General features: G+C 46.6%; 1 protein-coding gene across 4 annotated transcripts in view; it reads left to right on the top strand.

The window, feature by feature from the left end:
• Positions 1-1,190: 1,190 nt before the first annotated feature.
• mylka (myosin, light chain kinase a) overlaps positions 1,191-22,467 on the top strand; it is a 46,108-nt gene continuing 24,831 nt past the window's right edge. Inside the window, exons 1-16 of one of the 4 annotated variants that reach the window (XM_085248368.1) lie at positions 1,191-1,326; positions 6,187-6,346; positions 8,802-9,009; positions 9,221-9,266; positions 10,057-10,222; positions 10,363-10,528; positions 10,777-10,798; positions 11,308-11,479; positions 11,586-11,659; positions 11,745-11,845; positions 12,015-12,227; positions 17,749-17,880; positions 19,990-20,187; positions 20,657-20,864; positions 20,940-20,984; positions 21,802-21,888. In XM_085248368.1, coding sequence (XP_085104494.1) covers positions 6,191-6,346; positions 8,802-9,009; positions 9,221-9,266; positions 10,057-10,222; positions 10,363-10,528; positions 10,777-10,798; positions 11,308-11,479; positions 11,586-11,659; positions 11,745-11,845; positions 12,015-12,227; positions 17,749-17,880; positions 19,990-20,187; positions 20,657-20,864; positions 20,940-20,984; positions 21,802-21,888 — 1,994 coding nt within the window. In that variant the 5' untranslated portion in view covers positions 1,191-1,326; positions 6,187-6,190. Of the gene's footprint in view, positions 1,327-4,712; positions 4,851-6,186; positions 6,347-8,801; positions 9,010-9,066; positions 9,748-10,056; positions 10,223-10,362; positions 10,529-10,776; positions 10,799-11,307; positions 11,480-11,585; positions 11,660-11,744; positions 11,846-12,014; positions 12,228-17,748; positions 17,881-19,989; positions 20,188-20,656; positions 20,865-20,939; positions 20,985-21,801; positions 21,889-22,467 lie in introns of those variants that run through there. The other 3 variants (XM_085248369.1, XM_085248371.1, XM_085248372.1) reach the window with 3 other exon arrangements.

Here is a 22,467-nt window from a genome sequence, read left to right as displayed (position 1 = left end):
GGATGCTCTGGTGGGTAAACATTCATTATCACAAACTCTGATGTCAAACTTCCTTTGACAATAACATAACGCCCATTATTCTCTTTTATACAGTCAGCCACGGTGAGGGAGAGGTTCCACCTTATTAATATTACTACAGCCCTGCTGCCTCTGCTGAATGATGGGAAATAAACGTATCCACAAAAAGTGTCCCAACAGTGTAACTGACTTCATCATCGTTGATTTATATAGCACTTTAAAAACACACAAGGCCGACCAAAGTGCTGAACAACAGAAATATAATAGATACCATAAGAATAATAAATACAATAAAATAATAAACATAGCGAAAACAATAAAATACAAGTCAGTCAACCACTGAGTCAAAGCCAGTGAATAAAAATGTGTTTTCAATCTGGATTTAAAAACCAGCACTGATGTCGATCGCCTAATGTGAAGAGGAAGATTATTGCAAAGCTCAGGAGCCACGATAGAGAACGCTCGGTCTCCTCAGTTTCAGCCGTGATTTGGGGACTGAGACTTGATGCTGAACTCTAATTAAAAAGTGCTCCTTTCATGCTCCTTTCTGTGTATTGTTTCATACAAAGTTTAAATGATTCCTAAATCAGGGGAGGAGGCCCCGGGGCAGACCCAGGACACGCTGGAAAGATTGTATCTCTCGGCTGGCCTGGGAACACCTTGGTGGTCTCATGGACAAGCTGGAGGAGGTGGCTGGGGAGAAAGTCTGGGTTTCTCTGCTGAGGCTGCTGCCCCCGCGACCCGGCCCTGGGTAAGCGGAAGAAGATGGATGGATGATTCCTAAATCTGTGGATAACCAATCAAACTGTGCTCTCATCACATCATTATGTGAACAAGTCTGAGGATGATGAAGTCCCTCTGATGAAGCACAGACAGCTGATACAAACACTCTGTTTAACCTGTTGCTTCGGTTCTTTGGAGGTTTGTAAAGAACCTGAGAGGAGTTCTCATGTTCAGACACGTCTGTATGACGAACTCCAGGATGATGTCAGAGGGGGTGGCGGCTGAGGAGCAGGACTCCTCCCACACATGCTACAGAGTGCAGCACCGAGACTGACCTGCAGATGGCGCCACACTGACACAAATCAGAAGCCTGAGCTCCACAGCCTGAACCCACAGAGACCCCCACCCACAGCAGCACAGAGCAGTGACCGCCCGGAGGAAGAGGAGGAGTCCCGGTGCTGAATGAGCGGATTATTCAGGTGAAGCTGCTGCAGAGGAACACAAGCTCCTCAGTCTGGTTCGTTTTCCAGGAGTCGCAGAGGAGAACCATCAGAGGAGGAGAACCATCAGAGGAACATCAGAGCTGTGAGTTCACTGCTTCTCCTTCTTCTCTCTGTGGTTCTTCAGACTCAAATGTGACTTTTTCCTGTGTTTTAATCAAACGCACCCAGACTCTGGGGTGGGCGGGGTCAGCGCTGCACCAGGCTCCTGCTGGTTAAACAAACACTGAGCCCAGATCAGTTTATTAGTGTTTAATACTGAGACGTCCATCAGAGATAAAGAGCAGCTGAAGAGCTGCTTCTTCTTCTCTGCTCTCTCTCCTGCTGCACGCGTCACAGACTCAAACAACAGTTTAATGATCAGCCGATTAATCAGAGCGATTAGTTTGAGGTTTGCAAACATGTTTCAGGCCAGATGTTAAACTCTGTGCAGATGTGACGCTTTGATGTTTTTCTCTTTGATAATTTTAATGTTTTTACTTTGTAAACTAAATCAGTTCAGAGGAGCTGCGTCAGAGTTTGAAACCATCCTCTGAACGATCACCTTGTCCCTCATTCACTTTCATCTTTAGCTTTTCTTCATGTTTGGCACTAAAGTTGACCTCAGTTATTATCTCATCTTATTTTCACTCCTTGTGTTGTTGAGTCTCTGCTTTCTTCTGTCTGTATCATCAGTGTGGTGACCTCTGACCTCTGTGATATCTCTGTGCACAGTGTTTTAAGATGAATCAAAGTGCAGTTAGTGTGGTGGGCTATGATCTCGGAATTTTTACAAAGCGGTCGGTTATGAAGACGATGAGCAGGTGAACGACCCCTCAGCCACAGACTGATGATGAAACCAAGCAGCTCCACATTAATCCTGCAGTAATAATCATTTTACCCTCTGATGTAAGAAATACTTCATCATAGTCACAGACTTTTATACTTTACAGTGCTGTGCTGAGTCCTACAGAATGAAGCCAGCTTGATGCGACTGTAAGGACCGCTCAAACCTTTCAGACCTCATGCTGCAGGTTTTTAATGTTAATGAGTATCAGAGTGTCAATAACAAAAGGTTATCAGATCAGAGTGGAGCCTGCGTCTGTCTGAACCTCGAGCAGAGTTTAAACAAGAACAAAATCAAATCTGAGAGAAAATCCAGTAAAGATGCTGAAGCCTCTTCAGGCAGGGAGCTGCCAGCAGCTCGGGTCAGCAGGTGTTGCTCCTCCACCTGTAGATGTTCCTCAGCACTGGTGGAGGTTTCCTTCACACAATCAAAACTGAACACGACATCTAAAATCATCAGTTAATCCTCACCATCAAACTCGGACGTCTTTTTAAAGCTCCATGAAGGATTTCAGACTCAGTCACTGTGAGACTTCCTGCATTTCAGGGCAGAGTATCTAAATTCCAGGCACAGATCCATGTCTGCATGTTGTTGCGAAGTTGTTTGGATGTCGTTGGGACGTAGTTGGGATGTTGTTGGGATATTGTCAGGACGTTCTTGGGATGTTGATGTATGTCTGGTGTTTGCTTGATGTTTCACGCCTCTGTGTCTCAGTGGAGATGCAGTGCTGATGCTGCTGCACAGTGTGTGATATTACAGGGTGAATGTGGGAAACAGAAGCTCGGCCTGCTGCTGCTTAGTTGTAGAGGATGTTTGTGAAACGGTCGACTGACGTGAAGGAATCTCCTCTGATTAAACAGCCGACCTCAGACCGACCGGAGTTTGCTGGGAAGTTTCAGAGCACCGTGAACTCACCTGCAGCTCTGATTTCACAGCCTGATGCCTGATCTGATCTCTTCTTATCTTCTGCTGCTTCCTGTCTCAGGCTGGCGTCTCATCGTGTCTGAGCCTCACTCATCTCGTTCCTCACATTAAATGCAAACTGACTTTAAATATGACCGATGGTAGCAGCTGTCTTCCTGCAGCAGGTCTGGGATGAGTGCTAACTCTCTGACTGTTCATAAAGGTTTTCACTGTGAGAAGAAGTCTGCGTGATCGCAGTTAGCAGCTGATTCCTGTCTCTGAGTGCAGGCTGGCTGTAAACGCTGCAGCTCACCTGTCTGTTCAAACACACGTTCATCACCACAAATGCTTTCAGGCTACACAGAAACAGCAAAATCAAAGTTTCACATGAACACACACACACGTACAGTGAGAAAAGACTTGAAGCATATTTACAGACCACTCCGGGAAATGTTTGGATTTGAATCGATGAGGTCATGGTGGGGTGGGCGGGGTCAGACTGTGAAAACATTTCTACTCGGTGGAAATATCTGCTGTTTGGATCATGTTCTCCATATTTAGTGAAATATTTGCAGGCTTTGTGTAAAACAAGCTGCTCACAGGTAGTGAGGGCTGACCTGCTGACAGAATCACAGAGCTGGTATTCAGCTGCGAGGTCTCAGGACTTCCTCCTCACAGCTCTGCTCTGTTGGTAGAGCTGATGTTGCATCAGGTCATGTGACCCAGCAGCCGAGTGCAGCTGTTGAAAGTCAGAGTTTGAACTTTGAACTTTAGAAAGTGAGTTAGCAGCTCCGACCGAGGGGAGGCTTCTGTGTTATTTGGCTGCGTTGGTTCAGCATGACAAACAGGAAACAGTTTTTGCTCCTGATAATGAACTCTGCTAATGACAAGCGCAGATGGGCGAGTGAGCTCCACTCAGTCTTTCTCTCTCTCTGCCACTCAGGGTGGAGCTGAGCTGCTGACTGCAAACATTCATGTGTCGCTGCTCTGTTATCTCTGTTATCTCTGTGTTATTGATCTTCTTGATCTTCTGTCAGCTTCTCTTTGTTTTCCTGCTGTTTGTGTCGCTCCACCGACGTGACACCATCTGTGAGAAAAGCTTCACTCAGGCTCTCTGTGACCTTCAGAGCTCTCGCAGGCCTTCCTGTTTGGATGCTGTCTTCTTCTGTATCTTTGTTGGCAGTGTTGGTCAAGTTACTTGAAAAAAGTAATTAGTAACTAATTACTGATTACTTCCCCCAAAAAGTAATCCTGTTACTCTACTGATTACTTATTTTCAAAAGTAATTAATTACTTAGTTACTTAGTTACTTTTTAAAAACACGATGTACAACCTGAAGAGGTGATAAAGCGATAGATCTTTCAGCCCAATTCTACTTTTTCTGCATAATCCAGCATACAAAATGTGATCAAATGGAAAAGTCTCTTTTTAAAACTTGTTTTATCAGTTTTAATCTTTAAAATGTAAAAATTTAATTATCTGCAACATTCTCTGACTGGAAGAAATGAGTTTAACATTTAAACCTATTTTCTGCACATTCCAGCACATAAAATAAAATATTTTTTGTGTTTACACTCAGTCTTTCAAATAGATGCAAGTAAAACACAGCAGAAAATAAATAAAGTCAAAGACTCAGCGGTCCTGTTGCTCTATTTTCACCTGTAAAGCAGGAGTGGGGCAGGCGGAGGTTTACCCTGGTGCAGGTGTGCCGCGGTCAGTGGAAGAATCCGCGAGTGTCTCTGTGAGTTTCCCATTACGTCGTAGCTACTCGGTGCTTGTTGGAAGTTTAGGGGTTTTTCGCTGTAAAAAGAAGTTTTCTTCCCACGCACAGCGGACACTAATGTTTTTGTCACTTTTTATGGAATCAAACTCAAAGTAAGGTCAGTACTTCCACGCTTTAAACGCTGCACGCTCATACTCTCTCCGCACTCGATATATGATCCACTGTTGATCTGCACACAGCTGTTGTCACGAACGTCGCACTCGCTTACGTCACTGTCATGAGACATTCTCGCAAAAAAATCACGGTTTTAGTAACGCAGTAACGCAGTGTTCCTACGGGAAAGTAACGGTAATCTAATTACCGTTTTTGCAATAGTAATCCCTTACTTTACTTGTTACTTGAAAAAAGTAATCAGAGTACAGTAACGCGTTACTGCCCATCTCTGGTTGTTGGTGCTCTGCAGCATTTCCAGCACGTTCTCCTCTGCAGGTTTCGGTACATTTAATCAGTTCATGGGACTGTGGCGGCTCATTGGACATCTTTAACCTTCATCATCATCAACTCAAACATCTTCACACAGCAGTCTCGCTGATCTTTCATCTTCACGTTCTTGTTCCTGATCGATGTATCCAGAAACTGCAGCATCTAACCTGTGTTCACTCCTTGAGAGAATGAGCACCGACGTGCTGTCAGAAGCTTAGCATGAACTTTGAACCTGTTCTCAGAGTTTTTCATTCAGGCTGAGCTGCAGCTCGTGTTCGGTCAGATGGAGGTTTGTGTCTGAGCTCTGAGCTGGAGAGAAAAACACACGATCAGGACGAGACAGGAAACAAAAGCTGACATGTTGATAAAACTGTTATTTCAAACAGAGTTGGGTGTGTTTCGTAACTATTAGACCTTATAAGGCAGCAGCAGAGAGAGGGTCAGAGCTGCAGACTGCTGCTGTTTGCTCTGAAAACACACAAAACATCCAGCAGACACACAGCGACCAGCCGGCAAACACTGAGCTAATGTCCAGCCAAAAGCCGAAAATATCACCAACATACAACGACTGTGAAGCCAGCAGTGAGCACGCTCTGAGCTGACGTCACAGCAGTAACCATCCGACAGCCCCTCTTGCAAGTGAAGGCCCACCGGAGCCCACTGGAGGGCAGGCATGTATACTGCTCTGTCCTCACCCAGGACCAGTTTGCCTTGGGAGACCAGTAGCTCCTGGGTTCATGCTGGTGTAGTAACCACCACCATGATGAGGTGATTCACAGGTATGTGTGTCAGGAACCACCGCACTCATCTGATGCTGAACAACTACAGATGCTACTGATACTCACAGCCGTGTCGGGTGTTACAGGTCATCAGAACAAGGACTGAGCTGCAGATGAAAATACGGTTTCCTCAGAGTCACATGATCAGCTGATCACATGATGCCTCTGAGGTGTGCACATGCTCAGAGCATGTTTGTGATGTCACTCTCTGATGGTTGTTTCCTCTGATAGGAGAATGACTGACGTGCGGTTGGCTTCAGTTTCCACCGTCTCCAAGGTTACAAGCCTGTCACAAGGATGCGGTTCCCACGGCAACGAGCCTCCAGCTTTCGTCCTTCCTCCCCGTAATGCCCGGGTCACGCTGGGGGCAGAAGCTCGACTGGAGGGCAAGGTGAGACTCTGATTGGTTCTTTTTACCTCTAAACCTGAAACAGTGAACAGCGTTTACACCTCTGAGGTGGTTTAAGGTGGACTCGACACCGTGAAGATAACTAAGATGTGAGATATTTCCACCTGTCGGCACTCTGAACTCTGGATGAAGCCGACCTTCAGTCTCTGGAGGTTCATCAGAGCCGATGTCAGCAGCAGCTGAGCTCTTCAGACATGCAGCCTTTCTTATCAGACGGAGGTTTCAGCCCACTTTAAACTCTGGCTTTGTATAAATAGTTGTGTTCCTGTGACCTGAGCGAGCGGTGCCAGCGTGCATCAGTGTAATCACCACAGTTTGACCAAATATAAACATGGAGGCTAGAAATGAGGCTCTGTGTATGAGGAAAGCCTCAGGAGACGCTGACGCCCTCACAGACTCACAACAAACTGACGATCAAAGTCAGACTGGCTCATTTTAAACGACTCACTTTAATGCAGAAAATTAATTGTTAAAACTTCTTGATGATTTATACGTGTTAATATTTATCATTTCCTCTTTTCTGAGCACTTTGCAACCTGTATGCCTTCCTCTTATTTTTGTATATATATTCCTCGTCATTATTATTTATTTCTGCACAGTCAAAGGAGCTTGGAAAGAAAAGCGTCTGGACTTCTTTAAGTTGCTTGAAGACGTTTCACCTCTCATCCGAGAAGCTTCTTCAGTTCTAAGGTCAAATGGTGGAGAGTCCCAGATATAAACCTAGTGGGAGTTTCCCCCCACAGAGGGACAAAAGGACCCCCTGAAGATCCTCTAATCGCCTGAGCCAAGGTGGGAAACTGGGTGTGGGTCCCAATCAGCCAGAGTTTCGGGTGTGTTCATTGTGAAACCTGGCCCCACCTTATCATGCGAATTCCTGAGGTCAGATGGCCCAGGATGTGAGTGGGCGTTAAGGCGTCTGGGAGGGATCTCAAAACTGGATTATAGATGGCAGAGAGTTGGTGTCGTAGAACTGAAGAAGCTTCTCGGATGAGAGGTGAAACGTCTTCAAGCAACTTAAAGAAGTCCAGACGCTTTTCTTTGCAAGCTTCTTAGACTATGACCTGGATGACTGAGAACCTTCACAGACTTGTTCCTGCACAGTTGGTGTGGAGCACCTACAATTCTGTTGCACATGTACAATAACAATAAAGGGCTATTCTATTCTATTCTATTCTATTCTATTCTATTCTACTCTTCAACATAACACTGAAGCAGGACTTGAGGACAGACACTCGGTGTGGGAGGAATGACACGATTTGTGTCTGGATCTTCTTCCAGAATAAAGTGCTTCACAGATCTGAGAGACCATAAAAACAGAGCTCACAGCAGCAGATCATAAAAGCAGGACTGAGACAGAACAAACATCCCAACTTTAAAGAACACGTTTAAGGCGGTTCGCTGCCAGCCACAGAAATAAGAGCGAGGAAGATCAGGCTGAACCTTCATCACAGGTCAGGAGACTGTGTTTGTATCTGAGAGTCTGAAAGGCTGGAAGGATGTGAGAGCGGACGGATTAACATTTCTTCAGTCTTGTGACCGGCTGCATCCTGATGTGAAGCCTCCCAACAATCCCAGCACACCAAACGCTCTGTTTCTGCTTTATTTGCTCTCTGAAGTCATTTTCTGTGTTTGGCCCGACTTTAATCAGCGGCTCTTACGCTGCTCTGGTTTCCCCCGTGGTTTTACACCAGTTTAACCACTTAAAGACCCAATCGCAGCCAAACTGGACAAGTTTCACCTGAAGGCAGCGCTCTTCATTTCTGCCTCAGCTCCTCTGGCTGTCTGCTGACTGCATGTGAAGAATCCCAGGACACCTGAATGCACCACAAATCCCCAAACATGATGGATGGATCTGCAAAGCCTGATGGCAGCTGAAAGTCCTCAAACACATCTGTCCACCACATGCTGCACACACACAAACACTCACAGAGACACACAGACACACACACACACACACACAAACACACAGAGAGACACACAGACACACACACACACACACACAAACACACAGAGAGACAGACACACACACACACACACACACACACACACACACACACAAACACACATAGAGACAGACACACAGACACACAGAGAGACAGACACACACACACACAGACACACAGACACACACACACAGACACACAGAGAGACACACACACACACACACACAGACACACAGACACACACACACACACAGACACACACACACACACACACACACACACACACACGCTTGCTTTCCTAGTTCTGTGAGGTCCTTAGTCCTCTTCGAGTCCTGCAGATTCGGTCTGCTTGTCTGCTTCTGTCGCGCTGACCTCAAACCAAACACACACTGTATATAAAAGATGGACACAGCCTCCGTTATGCCGGATGAGTCAGCTGGACGAGTCTGTGTGAAATCAGCTGATTGCTTTTCTCCATTGTCTGAATCGTTCAGGTGCGCGGCCATCCTGAGCCACAGGTCACATGGTACAGAGAGGGAAGGGCCATGATTGGTGGAGAGCACTACATCGTGGAACGGGGTGGGCGGGGCAGCTTCAGCCTTTTGGTGAGAGGGGTCACGGAGGAGGACCTGGGCAGTTACACCTGTCAGGCAACCAATCAGGCGGGGAGCCGTCAGGTTACCGTGGAGATCCTTCTGGAAGGTAAGAGCGTGAGCAGCTCTGACAGGAAACAGTCACTGTGAGGAAAACGTGTTCGTATGGTTTTCCTCTGTGGACATGTGACACCCACACTCGTTATGCCCTCATTTTATTTCTGCTTGCTGCCTTGTTGGTTCAAATAAAAACACTCATAACGTTTTTTAAAGGTTTAACGAAAGCTCGATCTGATGCTCTGATGTTTTTCCACCTGCAGAGAATTCTGGGAAGAAATACGTCGTGCCGCCGTCCATGAAAGCAGGGTGAGCCGTGCAAACAGCTGTGAGCGCGACGTCTCAGAGGACACTCCTTTCACACAGCTCTGAGTTTGGCTGAACGTTTTCCTCCCAAACAAAAAACACTGCTCACAAAAATGAAAGGAACACTTTGAAAACTCATCAGGGAAAACCTGGTGCTGGACTTCAGCACTGATATGGACCGGGTCGTGTGTCAGGAGTCACATCGATTCATTTAATTAAAAATGATCAACGTGCAGAGGCTGAATTCAAACATCCCAAAGAGTTTAAATTAAAATTTCATTCGAATCAGTGAAAACGTCTGCCTGTGGGGGGCTGTGTGTCCCTCCATGAATAAGCCTCCCACACATTCAGGCATCATCCTGGAGGAGTTGAGCTACCTAAGCAGCCTCTGCAGGGTCCAGTCCTCACCTCATGCTACCAGCATGGAGACCAGCCGAATGCAAAACTAGTGAAAAACAGTCAGAAGAGAAGAGGAAGGAAACATGTGAGTGTCCTCCACCCGTGAAAGCATTCCTGCTCTGGGGGCTGTGTCCTTGTTGTTAGTTTCATTAACACCAAAGCAGCTGAACCTGATTAACACCTCCTCTGATACTGAACCAATCAGATCAGTATCCCAAAGTTCACTGACTTGATGTCAAACTCAGATTAAAAAGTGCTCCTTTCATTTTTTCAGCAGTGTGTAAACACCAGCATCCAAACACCAGGTGGCGCTGCTGCACAGGGTTGCACTCCATGCTTATAAAGAAGTAACTGCTAAGTGCTGATCCCAGAACTCCATCTCTCACGATTCCAGGTGTCGCTCTGCAGCTCCTGCTGTGGAGAACAGGCCGAGCATTTGGAGTGAGAGTCCCCCAAAGTTCATCAACAAACCGAGCCGAGTGTTTGCCGAGCCGGGACAGAGCGCCAAGTTCTCCGCCAAAACCACAGGACGCCCACAGCCCAGGGTCACCTGGCACAAGGTACGAGGAGCTTCAGATCAGAGCTGCAGAGGAACAGCTGAGAAGCTGTGGGATCTCAGTCTCACTCGCAGCGGCGGCTGGAGGACAGATTCTTTGTCCGCTTTTACTGATTAACTCAGTATTTACTGTTTGTCTCTCAGGGGGAGGCGGAGCTTCAGTCTGGTGGGCGGGTCAGCATGTACGAGCGCTCAGGCCTTCACTTCCTGGAGATAAAGGATGTGATTGTCCAGGATGCAGGAAGTTACAAGTGTTTGATCAGCAACGGTTCCGGAACAGCGACTGCCTGCGCCGAGCTTACCGTCCAGGGTGAGGCAGCCAATCAGAGTCGTTCAGCTGCTGCACGCGCTCATTTGTCATTATTTAAAACTGCAAACCAAACGCTGCAGTTCCTCTGCTGTCCAGCAGAGGCAGCAGTGAGTCAGCCCCACGTTAAAACATGTTTACAGCCTGATGTTGAGCAGCTGGTGGCGGTGAGGCGCTCTGAGCGTGTGACTGTGTGGATGCTGATGATGTGGACGTTCTCTCTCTCACGTGTCCTCCCCTCTCTTCTCCAGGTGCTCCTGACGACTCGTCCAGGTGAGTGCTGTCATGTCTGGATGTGTTAACAGTAAGAATCCCTCAGAGCTGTTTCCTGTCTGAAGCTCTGGTGGACGGACAGCAGCGTCCCTCTCAGAGCTTCGTCAGCTCCTGGGAAACGTGGCTCCTCTTTCCTTTGCTGCTGCGAAAGTTTTCCAGCTGAGTTTGAGATCTTTTGGCTTCACGAGCTGGAAACTTGTTCTGGAAAACTGCTTGAGTGTTCACAGCAGCAGGTTAGAGGCAGCTGAAGGAAGCAGAGGAGATTCCTCATCAATCTGAACTCCTGTGGGGACGCTAACCGGCAGGTTTCACCTTTCAGAACCTGCTGCAAATAATCCGTCTGAGGTTTCTTACTGTCTGACCGAAAAGAGACGTCATAAAAATAAATCCACCAGTAAATCAAATATTTCCAGACTGCAAAGAATTAAAAACATGCTGTCACACGGGGACAGTCACCGCGGTAACGAGGACGGCATGTTCAGAATCATCCACTCTGGTTCCTCCCGCAGGACCGGCCGGCCCACTGACGACCCACAGACCAGAACCAGGAGCCAGAAGGAGGGCAGAGCTGCTCCCAGCTCCCAGCCCGAGGAGCAAGAGCCCAGACAGGCCGCCTCCTGGAGGAGCGAACCACCTGCACAGCTCCCTCTGCTGGCTGAGAGGAGAACTGCACCTGATCAGGTTATTTTACTACTACTAATAATAATGTTTCTGAAACTCATGCCATCTAAAGCAGAATAAATGAAAGAGAATGACATGAAGTGAAAGAGCTCCTGCTCCCCTGCAGGTCCGGTCCATCGACGCTCCTGATCCAGATCTGACCTGCTCGGTCCAGCAGTCAGGACCCGGCTCAGATAGCAGGTCAGAACTTGGATCAATCCACTTTTATTTAAATGTGAAGTCACGTCCACTTTCAGGTGTGTTCAGGATCACCTGTGTGTTTCAGGCCGGTGAGGACGTCCAAGGCGGGTTCCAACCTGCGGTTCGAGGCCGTCCCCCTGGACCAGGAGGCCACAGAGGGAGCTCAGGTCACGTTCACCTGCCAAGGTGAGAAACGCCTCAGACTGTGAAGGTGGAATCACTGACACGAGGCAGCTCTGAGCAGATGGTTAATGATGATTTAAATAAAGGTTTCATTTCAGGTCTCAGCTCCTCCACAGCTTTACTGTGACTTTAAGATCCTGTGAGTGTGAGCCGCCTCTCCTCTTCCTCACAGTGTCCTCCTCTGCTGCCGGCGCCGTGGTCACCTGGCTGAAGGACGGGGGGCCCGTGAGGACGGGATCAGGTCTGTGGCAGAGACGAGACGGCACCCGTCTCACCCTCTCCACGGTGAGAGTGAGACGGGTGGACCAGGGCGTGTACAGGTGTCAGCTGACCAACGCTGACGGGCTGACGGTGGACTCTGCAGCGTGGACGCTCCTCGTGCACAGTGAGTTCCTCCTCACATAGACTAAAGGACCTGAAATGAAACCTTTATTTAAACCATCTCCTCAGAGCTGCTTCATGATGGATGGGTGGGTGGATGAATGGATGGGTGGGTGGATGAATGGATGGGGGGTGGCCATCTACTGTTTGGAAGGTTAGTGGTTCGATCCCTGGCTCCCTTCTTGGGCAAGATAATAACCCCAAATTGCTCTCAGATGCATCCATCAGAGAATGAATGCATGAATGTTAGTAAGGAAGCACAACAATCTTAGAAGACATGCGTGTATGGGTGAGTGTGACTGGGTGAATGTGGCGTGTTGTATAGACCGCTTTGAGCAGAAAGGTGCTGTGTAAGAGTCGGTCCATGACCCTGTGTGGATTCATAGATGTTGTAACGCAGGGCAGAGGAACAGCTTCACTCTGAGGCTCAGAGTGTGATGACAGAGTCCTCCAGCAGAGGGCAGCACTGACTCTCACACAGAAACACAATCGTGGTCCAACAGGAAACTGAGGACATACTCCACCCTGACCTTTGACCTGACCTTCTGATCAGAGAGAGAAAAACAAACACACACAGGACAGAAATGTTTGTGTGGGAGAATCTGAGACGTTTGGAGTGAAGCAGGAAGAAGTGCACTCTGAACTCACAGGAAGTGTTTCATCAGCTCACCTGAAACATGTGGACACCGTGAACGCTGCCACCTGCTCACCTTCATGACAGGAACAGGCTGCAGTGAGCAAACACCAGTTTATGGTCCATCATAACTGTAGCAATGACATAAAGTCTGAAAATAGAGTCTGGGTTTCAAATCTGTCTTTAAAACAGAGTCGTCGTCACAGAGCACCCACACCCGCAGCATTCACACCACAGTGTAGTGGGCTCCTCCATCCTTACTGGAATCCTGCAAACACACAGCGGTCGTCTTCAAGAGGGATGAAACCACCTGCAGAGCTGCTGCTGGGGAAAGTGTTCAGCTGTTAAACCCACGAGCGGCTTTAGTGTTATTATCTCTGCAGACCTGCAAACACCTCCACCTCCTCCATCCACTCATACAGATCACCTACAGTCACCGTGACTCATTCACCAGCATGAAGCAGATTAACTGATTATCAGAGTGTGTGTGGTGAGGTTACTCACACCGTCTCGTTACCTGCTCTGTTCCTGTCGTTTCGATTGGTCAGAATCATGAAGCTGATGTAACCACGTGGATCAGCTGGAGTCACAGCTCAGGTTTTTCAGCGCCGTGTCGTTGAACCGCTGAGCAGAGGCAGCAGAGAGCCGAGAGCCATATAAAGACAAAACACGCAGCAGCACACACACACACACACACACACACACACACACACACACACACACAGAGTAAGACTGAAGCTGACCCAAGAAGGGCATGCAGAGGGAGTCCACAGCTTCATCAGGCGGTGGGGACTCCTCTCAGCTCTGCAGCTGATCCCAGGTCTGCCTCGGCTGGACAGCAGCTACAGAGTGATGCTGACTCAGAAACTCTTTGTTCTGGTTTGCTGCTCTTTAGTTTGCGGCCCAGGTTTGTAAGAACATGGTTTCATAAATAAGTGCTGAGTAAACACTGCAGTGAAATATGAAACACTTTGGTAAATAGCGTGCTTCTGTCACTCTCCCATCCCGACTGTCACTTCCTCCTCTTCCTGTCGTCTGTTTTTCCTGATCTTCTGCTCTCGCGTTCACACTCGGCCCTCTTTAAACTGCTCTGTGGACATGAAGATGGATGAAATGAAAGGTCGGCCGCTATCAGCAGATTTAAAATGTTTTAAAACAGATTACCACCTGTGAGGAAGTTTGCAGCCTGCGCCTCTAAGCTCAGGAGCCTCAGTTCATCTGATTCAATGCTCAGCCACATAACAAGTTTGTTCATGATGAGACTGTTTTTGTTTCTTTCATCATATCGTTTCCTTTTCTTTATACATTTTGTTCCACGTGATGGTAATTGATTTATTTCACTGATATTATTGCAAACAACGGGAACGTGGAGCAAATCTTATAAAACTCCTGCCTCTGATAAATGTTTGCAGACCAGAAGGAGATCTGCTGAGCTTAGTCACAGTTTTCAGTGTCTTACCTTGTTCAGTCACCATGGTAACTGATACTGAACATCTCACCTGGTCCGGAGCAGGCGAGGCTCACAGTTTCCAGCACAGTGTGTCTTTAAAGTGGTCACCAGTGTAGAAACATGAACAGTCAGAGCTCTTTTGAGCCAACCATCCCTTTAACGTTAACTAGTAATGACTTCATGAACTTCTTCACAAATAACATTTTTATCATTAGAGAAAAAATGACCAATAATCATCCCACAGATGTAATATTATCTACAGCTACTCTTAGTACCATTGATGTTAAGTTAGACTCTTTTTCTCCAATTGATCTTTCTGAGTTAACTTCAATTTTTTATTATTATTAACCTTTATTTAACCAGGAAAAGTCCCATTGAGATTAAAAACCTCTTTTGCAAGGGAGTCCTGGCCAAGAGGCGACAACACGTTGAAATTACAAAGTTACATACATATTATAAATAACAATTACATTTTAAAAACAATAATTACTTCCTCCAAACCATCAACGTGTCTTTTAGACCCCATTCCTACAAAACTGCTCAAAGAAGTCCTGCCATTAATTAATTCTTCGATCTTAAATATGATCAACCTATCTCTAATGATCGGCTATGTACCACAGGCCTTCAAGCTGGCTGTAGTTAAACCTTTACTCAAAAAGCATCTCTAGACCCAGCAGTCTTAGCTAATTATAGGCCAATCTCCAACCTTCCTTTATATCAAACATCCTTGAAAGAGTAGTTGTCAAACAGCTAACAGATCATCTGCAGAGGTTTATTTGAAGAGTTTCAGTCAGGTTTCAGAGCTCATCACAGCACAGAAACAGCTTTAGTGAAGGTTACAAATGAAATCTTAGAAATATAATATCTAAGCAGATTCTTACTCTGGATGGCATTACCTTGGCCTCCAGTAACACTGTGAGGAACCTTGGAGTCATTTTTGACCAGGACATGTCCTTCAACGCACATATTAAACAAATATGTAAGACTGCGTTCTTCCATTTGTGCAACATCTCTAAAATTAGAAATATCCTGTCTCAGAGTGACGCTGAAAAACTAGTTCATGCATTTATTACTTCCAGGCTGGACGACTGTAATTCATTATTATCAGAAAGTCTAACTTTCTGATTTCAGACTGTTTAGCTGATCAGATGTGATGAAATAATAGAAACCAGAACGCTGCTGGTATCACAGCTCCTGTGGATGAATGTAGCTCACAGACCTCAGTCTGGGTCCTGCAGATGCAGCTCTGTGAATGTGAACATTATTTGGTAATGTTTATTTTTCATCACTCACAATATTTTATATCTTCCTCCCACCTCGACTACTCACATAAATTTTATCATTAATCTAAGACCCGCATGATAAAATATAACCACCGCTGTCGTAACACGAGCTCTGTGAAGTTACTGAGCTTAAAGCAGAAATCAAAGAAGCTGCTGCTGGAAGAGTTAGTGCCCTGATGGTTTCTGGACTTTATTTGAATGTAATTTGCTGAATAGTGCAGAATTTCATTTTATTAGAGGGATGAGTGAGAGCAGCATCAGTCAGCCAATCACTGATCAGCGTGTTGGAGAGGAACCTTCATCGCAGCTTTATAAGGACAATCAGGCATGCAGCAGGAAATCCCCCACTCAGTACACACACACACACACACACACACACACACACAGTGAAATACCAGCGGGTTCCCACAGACAGCAGATTTCCATGTGAGGACAATAAAGTCTCATCTGCAGTCTGAGAAGAATCTGTCTCGGCTGCTGAAGTCGTTTCACACAGTGAGTTTGTATCTGCAGGTCACATGACTCCTCACAGTGTAGGAGGAAGTGTTCATATCCTTTCAAAATAAAGAACTGCCAAACTACAGCGTGCATCGATCCATCAGAGTTTGAATTCCTGCGCTGGAAACAGCAGTTTTATGGTTTTCTGTTTAACGTGAAGGTCACAGCGTCATGGTTCATAACCTCAGCTGAAGGAGAGCAATATTCACAAACTTTCATTTTCTTTGTAAAAGTAGAGAATTCTGAAACTCCCAAACTAGACAGGCTGGGTCTGCTGCAGCTGTTGTGCAGAACATTACAAAATTACTTTACCAGCAATGGATGGATGGATAGATGGGTGAAGTGATGGATGGAGAAATGGATAGTGATGAAGGATGGATGGATGATGGATGGATGGACGAGGGATGAAGGAATAATAATAATATAATAATAATGATTGCATTTATATAGCGCTTTTCGAGAACCTCAAAGCGCTTTACAATGCCACTATTCAGTCACTCTCACATTCACACACTGGTGGAGGCAGCTACAGTCGTAGCCACAGCTGCCCTGGGGCAGACTGACAGAAGTGAGGAGGCTGCCATATCGCACCATCGGCCCCTCTGACCAACACCAGTAGGCGGTAGGTGAAGTGTCTTGCCCAGGGACACAACAACGAGACTGTCCAAGCCGGGGCTCGAACCAGCAACCTTCCGGTTACAATGGAATGGATGCATGGATAGATGGATGAAAGATTAATAGAGGGATTGATGAAGGAATGGATGGACGGATGATGGACGGATGGACGGAGAAAGTGATGAAGGACAGACGGAAGGGTGATGGATGGGTGGATGGATGAAGGAATGGATGGAATGATAGATGAAGTGATGAAGGACAGATGGATGAATGCATGGATGGATGGTTGGATGGAATGATAGATGGAGTGATGAAGGATGGATGGGTGGAGGGCTGATGGATGCGTTGATGGATTTATTTGTCACTGGTGTAAGAAGGAAAGATGAAACCAAAGCCGGCGTTTCAGATATTCAGATTTCTGTTTCTTCACCTCCTCTGCCCCCACTCGTCTCATCAACCCTGGAAACACCCCAGCATGGAAATATGATTATACTAACTGTTGTTACAGTGTGTGTGTGTGTGTGTGTGTGTGTGTGTGTGTGTGTGTGTTCATCAGTTAATGTGACGCACACACAGCCGGTGAGCAGTGTGTGTCCTCTCTGGTATTTCTGATATGTACACAGAACAAGACACACACATTTGTTCCTCCTCACATGAGCGCACACACATACACAGGCATGTTTAATGGACTTTAGTGTGTGTGTGTGTGTGTGTGTGTGTGTGTGTGTGTGTGTGTGTGTGTGTGTGTGAGAGAGAGAAAAGGAAACCCTCGCTCCTTATAAGGAAGAGGACGAGTGAGGCTCAGGCTGGTGCTCTCTCTGCTCTCTCTGCCTCGGGCTAACACACTGAGCTCTGGGTTTGGATTATGATAGTTTAATGTGATTGGCTGTTACACTGTAAATAAAAACAGGAAGTCAAACGTGCATTATTTCCCTTTGACATTTGAAGTATCAGCAGACTGGAGTACTCTCGTGTACTGGAGTAAATGTACTTGATTACATTAGTAACTGCTCCTTTTTCTTCTTTATGTGTTTCCGCCCTGCAGGCAGACAGAGAGGCGGGAGGTCAGAGGTCACAGAGGTCAGAGCAGCGTGTGAAGCTCCTCGCTTCATTGGTCGCCTGAGCGATCTGAAGGTGATGGACGGCAGCAGAGTCGCCATGACGGTGGAGCTGAGCGGTAAGTGTGTGTGTGTGTGTGTGTGTGTGTGTGTGTGTGTGTGTGTGTGTGTGTGTGTGTGTGTGTGTGTGTGTGCGCGAGCTGTGGTATTTCCTGTCTGATCTCTGGGGAGATGGAGGAGATGCGATGAGGGCAGATTTACTTCTTCGTTTCCTCTGAGTGTTGTTGTTGCTCTGATATGATAGCACGCATTGTTTCTGAATTATGAGTTCATTATGAGTCCCCACATTATTAACCCCGCAGTGTGTGTGTGCGTGTGTGTGTGTGTGTGTGTGTGTGTGTGTGTGTGTGTGTGTTACATAATGATTTTCCACACTGGGTTTTCTTCTCCATATAAGCTGTGTGAGGATCAGAGGTGCTGTTGCTTCTCTGCACGAGCTTCATTTCCACACGAAACTGAAATTTATGGAGCCACACGCACACACACGCACACACACACACGCACACACACGCACACGCACACACACACACACACACACACACACGCACACACACACACACACACACACACACACACACACACGCACACACTCCTCGTGCCTATGGTACGACAACTTTTCTCCGTGCCCCTGGTACACTGCAGAAACACCTTGCCACACACACACACGCACACCTCTGACCTCTGACCTCTAGATGTTTTTCTTACCCAATCATTACACTGAACTCCCCTGAAGGTCATACTGACATATTAATAAATAATTGTACTTACTAAATGTGAAAAGTATTTAAACTAATTTTACATCCACAGCTAGAGTTAAAGCAGCTTTAGATAAGATAAGATAAGATAACTCTTTATTGTCATTGCACAGTCATACATAGTACAGTAGTACAATGAAATTGGAAAAACTGTCCTACGTCGGCACTACATATAACACAACACGACACGATATGACACATCACAACGTAACAAACAACACAACACAGTATATTAACTTAGTATAAAAAAGAAGAATAAGTGTATGTGTATTGCACACTGTTATTATTGCACATTAATTATTATTGCACCTTGTTATAAATATAAATATTATTGTTATCGTTTTAAACATTGTTACCTCCCCCTAAAAAGTCCAGGGAGGTATCCAGTCAGGTCAGCTGTTAGCATTGATCAGGGCTGTTGCCCTGTTGTAAAAGCTGTCCTTGAGTCTATTTGTTCGGGACCTCAGCAGCCTGAACCTCCTGCCAGACGGCAGCAGCTTAAACACCCGGTGTCCTGGGTGTGTGCAGTCCCGTAGGATGCTGCGTGCCCTCTTGAGACAGCGAGTGCTGTACAGGTCCTTCAGGGAGGGAAGAGGATGTCCAATGATTTTTTGGGCCATGTTGATGACCCTCTGGAGTGCCTTTCTGTGTGCTGTGGTGCAGCTGGAGAAGCATCCGTGAAATGAATCAAATAACAGTGAATTTAGCTTTAAATCACTGACTGTATCTGAATAATGGCGGCTGTGACAGTACTTGACATAATGAGTCCTGCAGCCAGACGTATCTGGATGAGCTGATGGAGTTACCTGCTGATCAGTGCTCAACGTCCAATCACAATCCTTGAATTTCACTGTGCATCAAAACTGAAGCTCCGCCTTCTTGGATGGTCTGTTGGTACAGTGACCTCACAGCAGCCATGTTATTGGTCAGATGATGTCACTAATAATGCTCCAACTGCACAAACACAGCCCAGAGTTCCAGTTCAGGTGAAACTAGCAAACAGTTAGCAGCTACAGCCGCCTGTGTCACCATCCACCTGTCAGTCAAAGAGGCCACGCCCCTAATAACAAATAAACAGGTGAGTTATAAAGACCACCTACCCCTGTACAGGGGTTATGAAGGTGGATAATTATCCATGAAGACCAATCAGTTCGTGTATGAGGCTAACGTCTATGAGGACTGACTCACTGCTGCCTCTGCTGGATTTCAGAGGAACTGCGCGTCCAGTCTGCCTTTTTTTAAAGTACTTTTGATTCAACAACACTAAAATGTAAATTAAATAAACAAAATATTGCCACTCCTTTAATTCTCAAAAATACTGCATATAATAATTATAAGTAAAAGGATCTTTGGTGCGTACTGGTCTTCACTGATGTGTCCTGATGTTTGAATGAAGCTGTGTGTGGTCCTCAGGTCACCCTCCTCCAGAGCTGGTGTGGCTCCACGATGGGCAGGAGGTGACCGAGTCAGAGGACTTCCAGCTCCTCAGAGAGGGAACCCGCTGCACTCTGCTGATCCACGAGGTTTTCCCCGAGGACACCGGGACCTACAGCTGCCAGGCCTGGAACCAGTATGGAGAGGACCAGACCCAGGCCCGGCTCACGGTGGAGGGTATGCTGCAGTTGCACTGAGACCTGAGTGACACCAATGTGGGGATTTTTGCAATGTTCACAAACACAACAATTACAAACCCACAGCCTTTCTGATCCTGATACCAAATCCACCTTGGCCCAAAAATGTGGTTTCTGTTTTGTACCCTTTATTTGTGTTCTCTTCTTAGTTTATTTTTGTCAAGCTTTTGGTTTCTGTTTTGCATTTCTTCCCCCCCCGTTATTCTTGGTGTTTGATTATGTAGGTCTCAGGTTTTGGTTTCCATACTCTATTCTGTGTCCAGTCAGTGTCTGTGTCAGCCCTCCAGGTGTAACTGAGGATGTCTGTGCTGCAGCTCAACCACTGACCGATCAACTTTGGTGTCATTGTGTTCACACACTATCTACAGTGTATATGTTGGGTTTCCTATGTGAGGCTCAACCACACGACCTCCATATAAACCCAGATTTATTATTGTGGTTTTCTGCAGAGCCTCAGGATGGCGTCCAGCCGTGGTTCATCACCAAGCCCAAAGAGGTGAGCGCTGCTGTTGGTCAGCATGTTCTCCTGTCCTGTGCCATCGCCGGAGATCCGTTTCCCCAGTACACCTGGACCAGAACCGACCCGAGCCGATCTCTGACCTCCGGAGGCGACTATGAACTTCTGCAGAAAGAGGACGTCGTCTCCCTGCTCATAAGGTTTACAGTTACACACAAACCACACGCTCTGCAGCTAACCACACCTGATACAGCTAACTCTGTTTTCTTCTTCAGACGAGTGAAGAAGGAACATGGCGGAGAGTACCTGATCAGCCTGAGGTAACAGATCGACAGGCGCAGATACTGTAAACACTCACATGTCATAAAAAGACACAGATTCTGCAGACATGCTGAAATAATCCCAGATGATCTACAGTACAGAGCTGCAGTGAGGATTACACTCACAGAGGAACCACCAGCCCTCCCCCTCCATAATCTATCCATCCATAACCTCATCATCCACCCCAGCACATACAGCAGTCTGCATCATATTCAAAGCATGACTATGTAACATGAGAATAGAAGAGAAATCTCCTTCTGCTCATGAAAATCATACGTGATGTGCTGGTGCCAGTGAACATGAAGAAACTGTGAGAGACGGTAAAGCTGCACTTTACCCGAAACACAAACCAACATCAAGGAATTTAAAGGTGCCTAATGGTTGGCCAGACTGAAAAAGACAAACAGTTGATCTATAAAAGTAAATATCAGGTTTTCCACATCATAATGTGACTTATTCAGAGACTGAAGGGATGATTGAGCATCAAGACATAATGTGATTAGTGCTAACAAAGACAACAAAGACAACAGCTTCCAGGGTAATTTCAGTCAAATGTTTCTGAACATTGTTGATCAGGACCAGTGGAGCCTACCTGGTGTCTTTTCCTCTCTTAAAGGGAAAATGTTATGTGCCATTAATGAGAGATAGAAGGATCAGTTTCTCATATGAAGTCTGACGTTGCAAATAGCACAGTGCAGCAGTGCCTGAATGAAAACACCGCTGTGATGAATCAGTGGCGTGGAAGTGGGAGATGGTCTTAGTGCCTGTGAGAAGATGAGAGAGTGCTGCATGTAGAAGATAAACTTTGTGTTTCAGGAACAGCGTGGGCGAGTGCAGCGCTGTGGCCACGCTGTCGGTCACCGAAAGACGAGAAAAGGACAGGAGAGGACGGGACGGCAGCAGGTGAGACCTCACTCACCTGGACACCTGCAGCTGGCTGAACAGGGCGGAGTCAGATTTCTGTGCCGTATGAGCGTGATTGGTTGAACCTGACGAGTTTTTAAAACGTCTCGTTCCCTAAACAGACCTCTGCATCATCAGCATAGAGTCTGACTCCGTCAGCCCCCCCCCCCCCCCCCCCCCCACTATTCCCAGCTCTCTGTTCCTGTTTCCACCCCCTCCTCACACCCACCCACCATTCCCTCCATCCTTCTGTTATTTATCCAGAAATTCCCTAAAGCTTCTCTAATCCGTCCATATCACCCCGACCAATCAGAGCCAGTATTTCCTCTGTGTGTTTACTCTGCTGCGAGTGTTTGCTGGAAGAAACCCTGTTTGCTCTAGTTTGATGAAACTGTGAAAAAGAGTCAGCAGCTTCAGAACTGAGGAGGAGGAGGAGGAGGAGTGTGTCCTCAGTCTGCTTTTTCTTTGTTTACATCTGTGTGTGTGTGTGTGTTCCCTCTGCTCATGCCCATATTCGGGCAGTTGAGTCACTTGTGATGTAACATGAACAATTTGAGTCGAGGTCCCCCCCCCACACCT

This window comes from Mchenga conophoros, linkage group LG16, assembly GCF_057382185.1.
Source record: "Mchenga conophoros isolate Kocher_MC1m ecotype Shallow Benthic linkage group LG16, M_conophoros_male_GT1.1, whole genome shotgun sequence".
Lineage (NCBI taxonomy): Eukaryota > Metazoa > Chordata > Actinopteri > Cichliformes > Cichlidae > Mchenga > Mchenga conophoros.
Note: the sequence above shows the minus strand (reverse complement) of the source record. Positions and strands in the feature narration are given on the sequence as shown.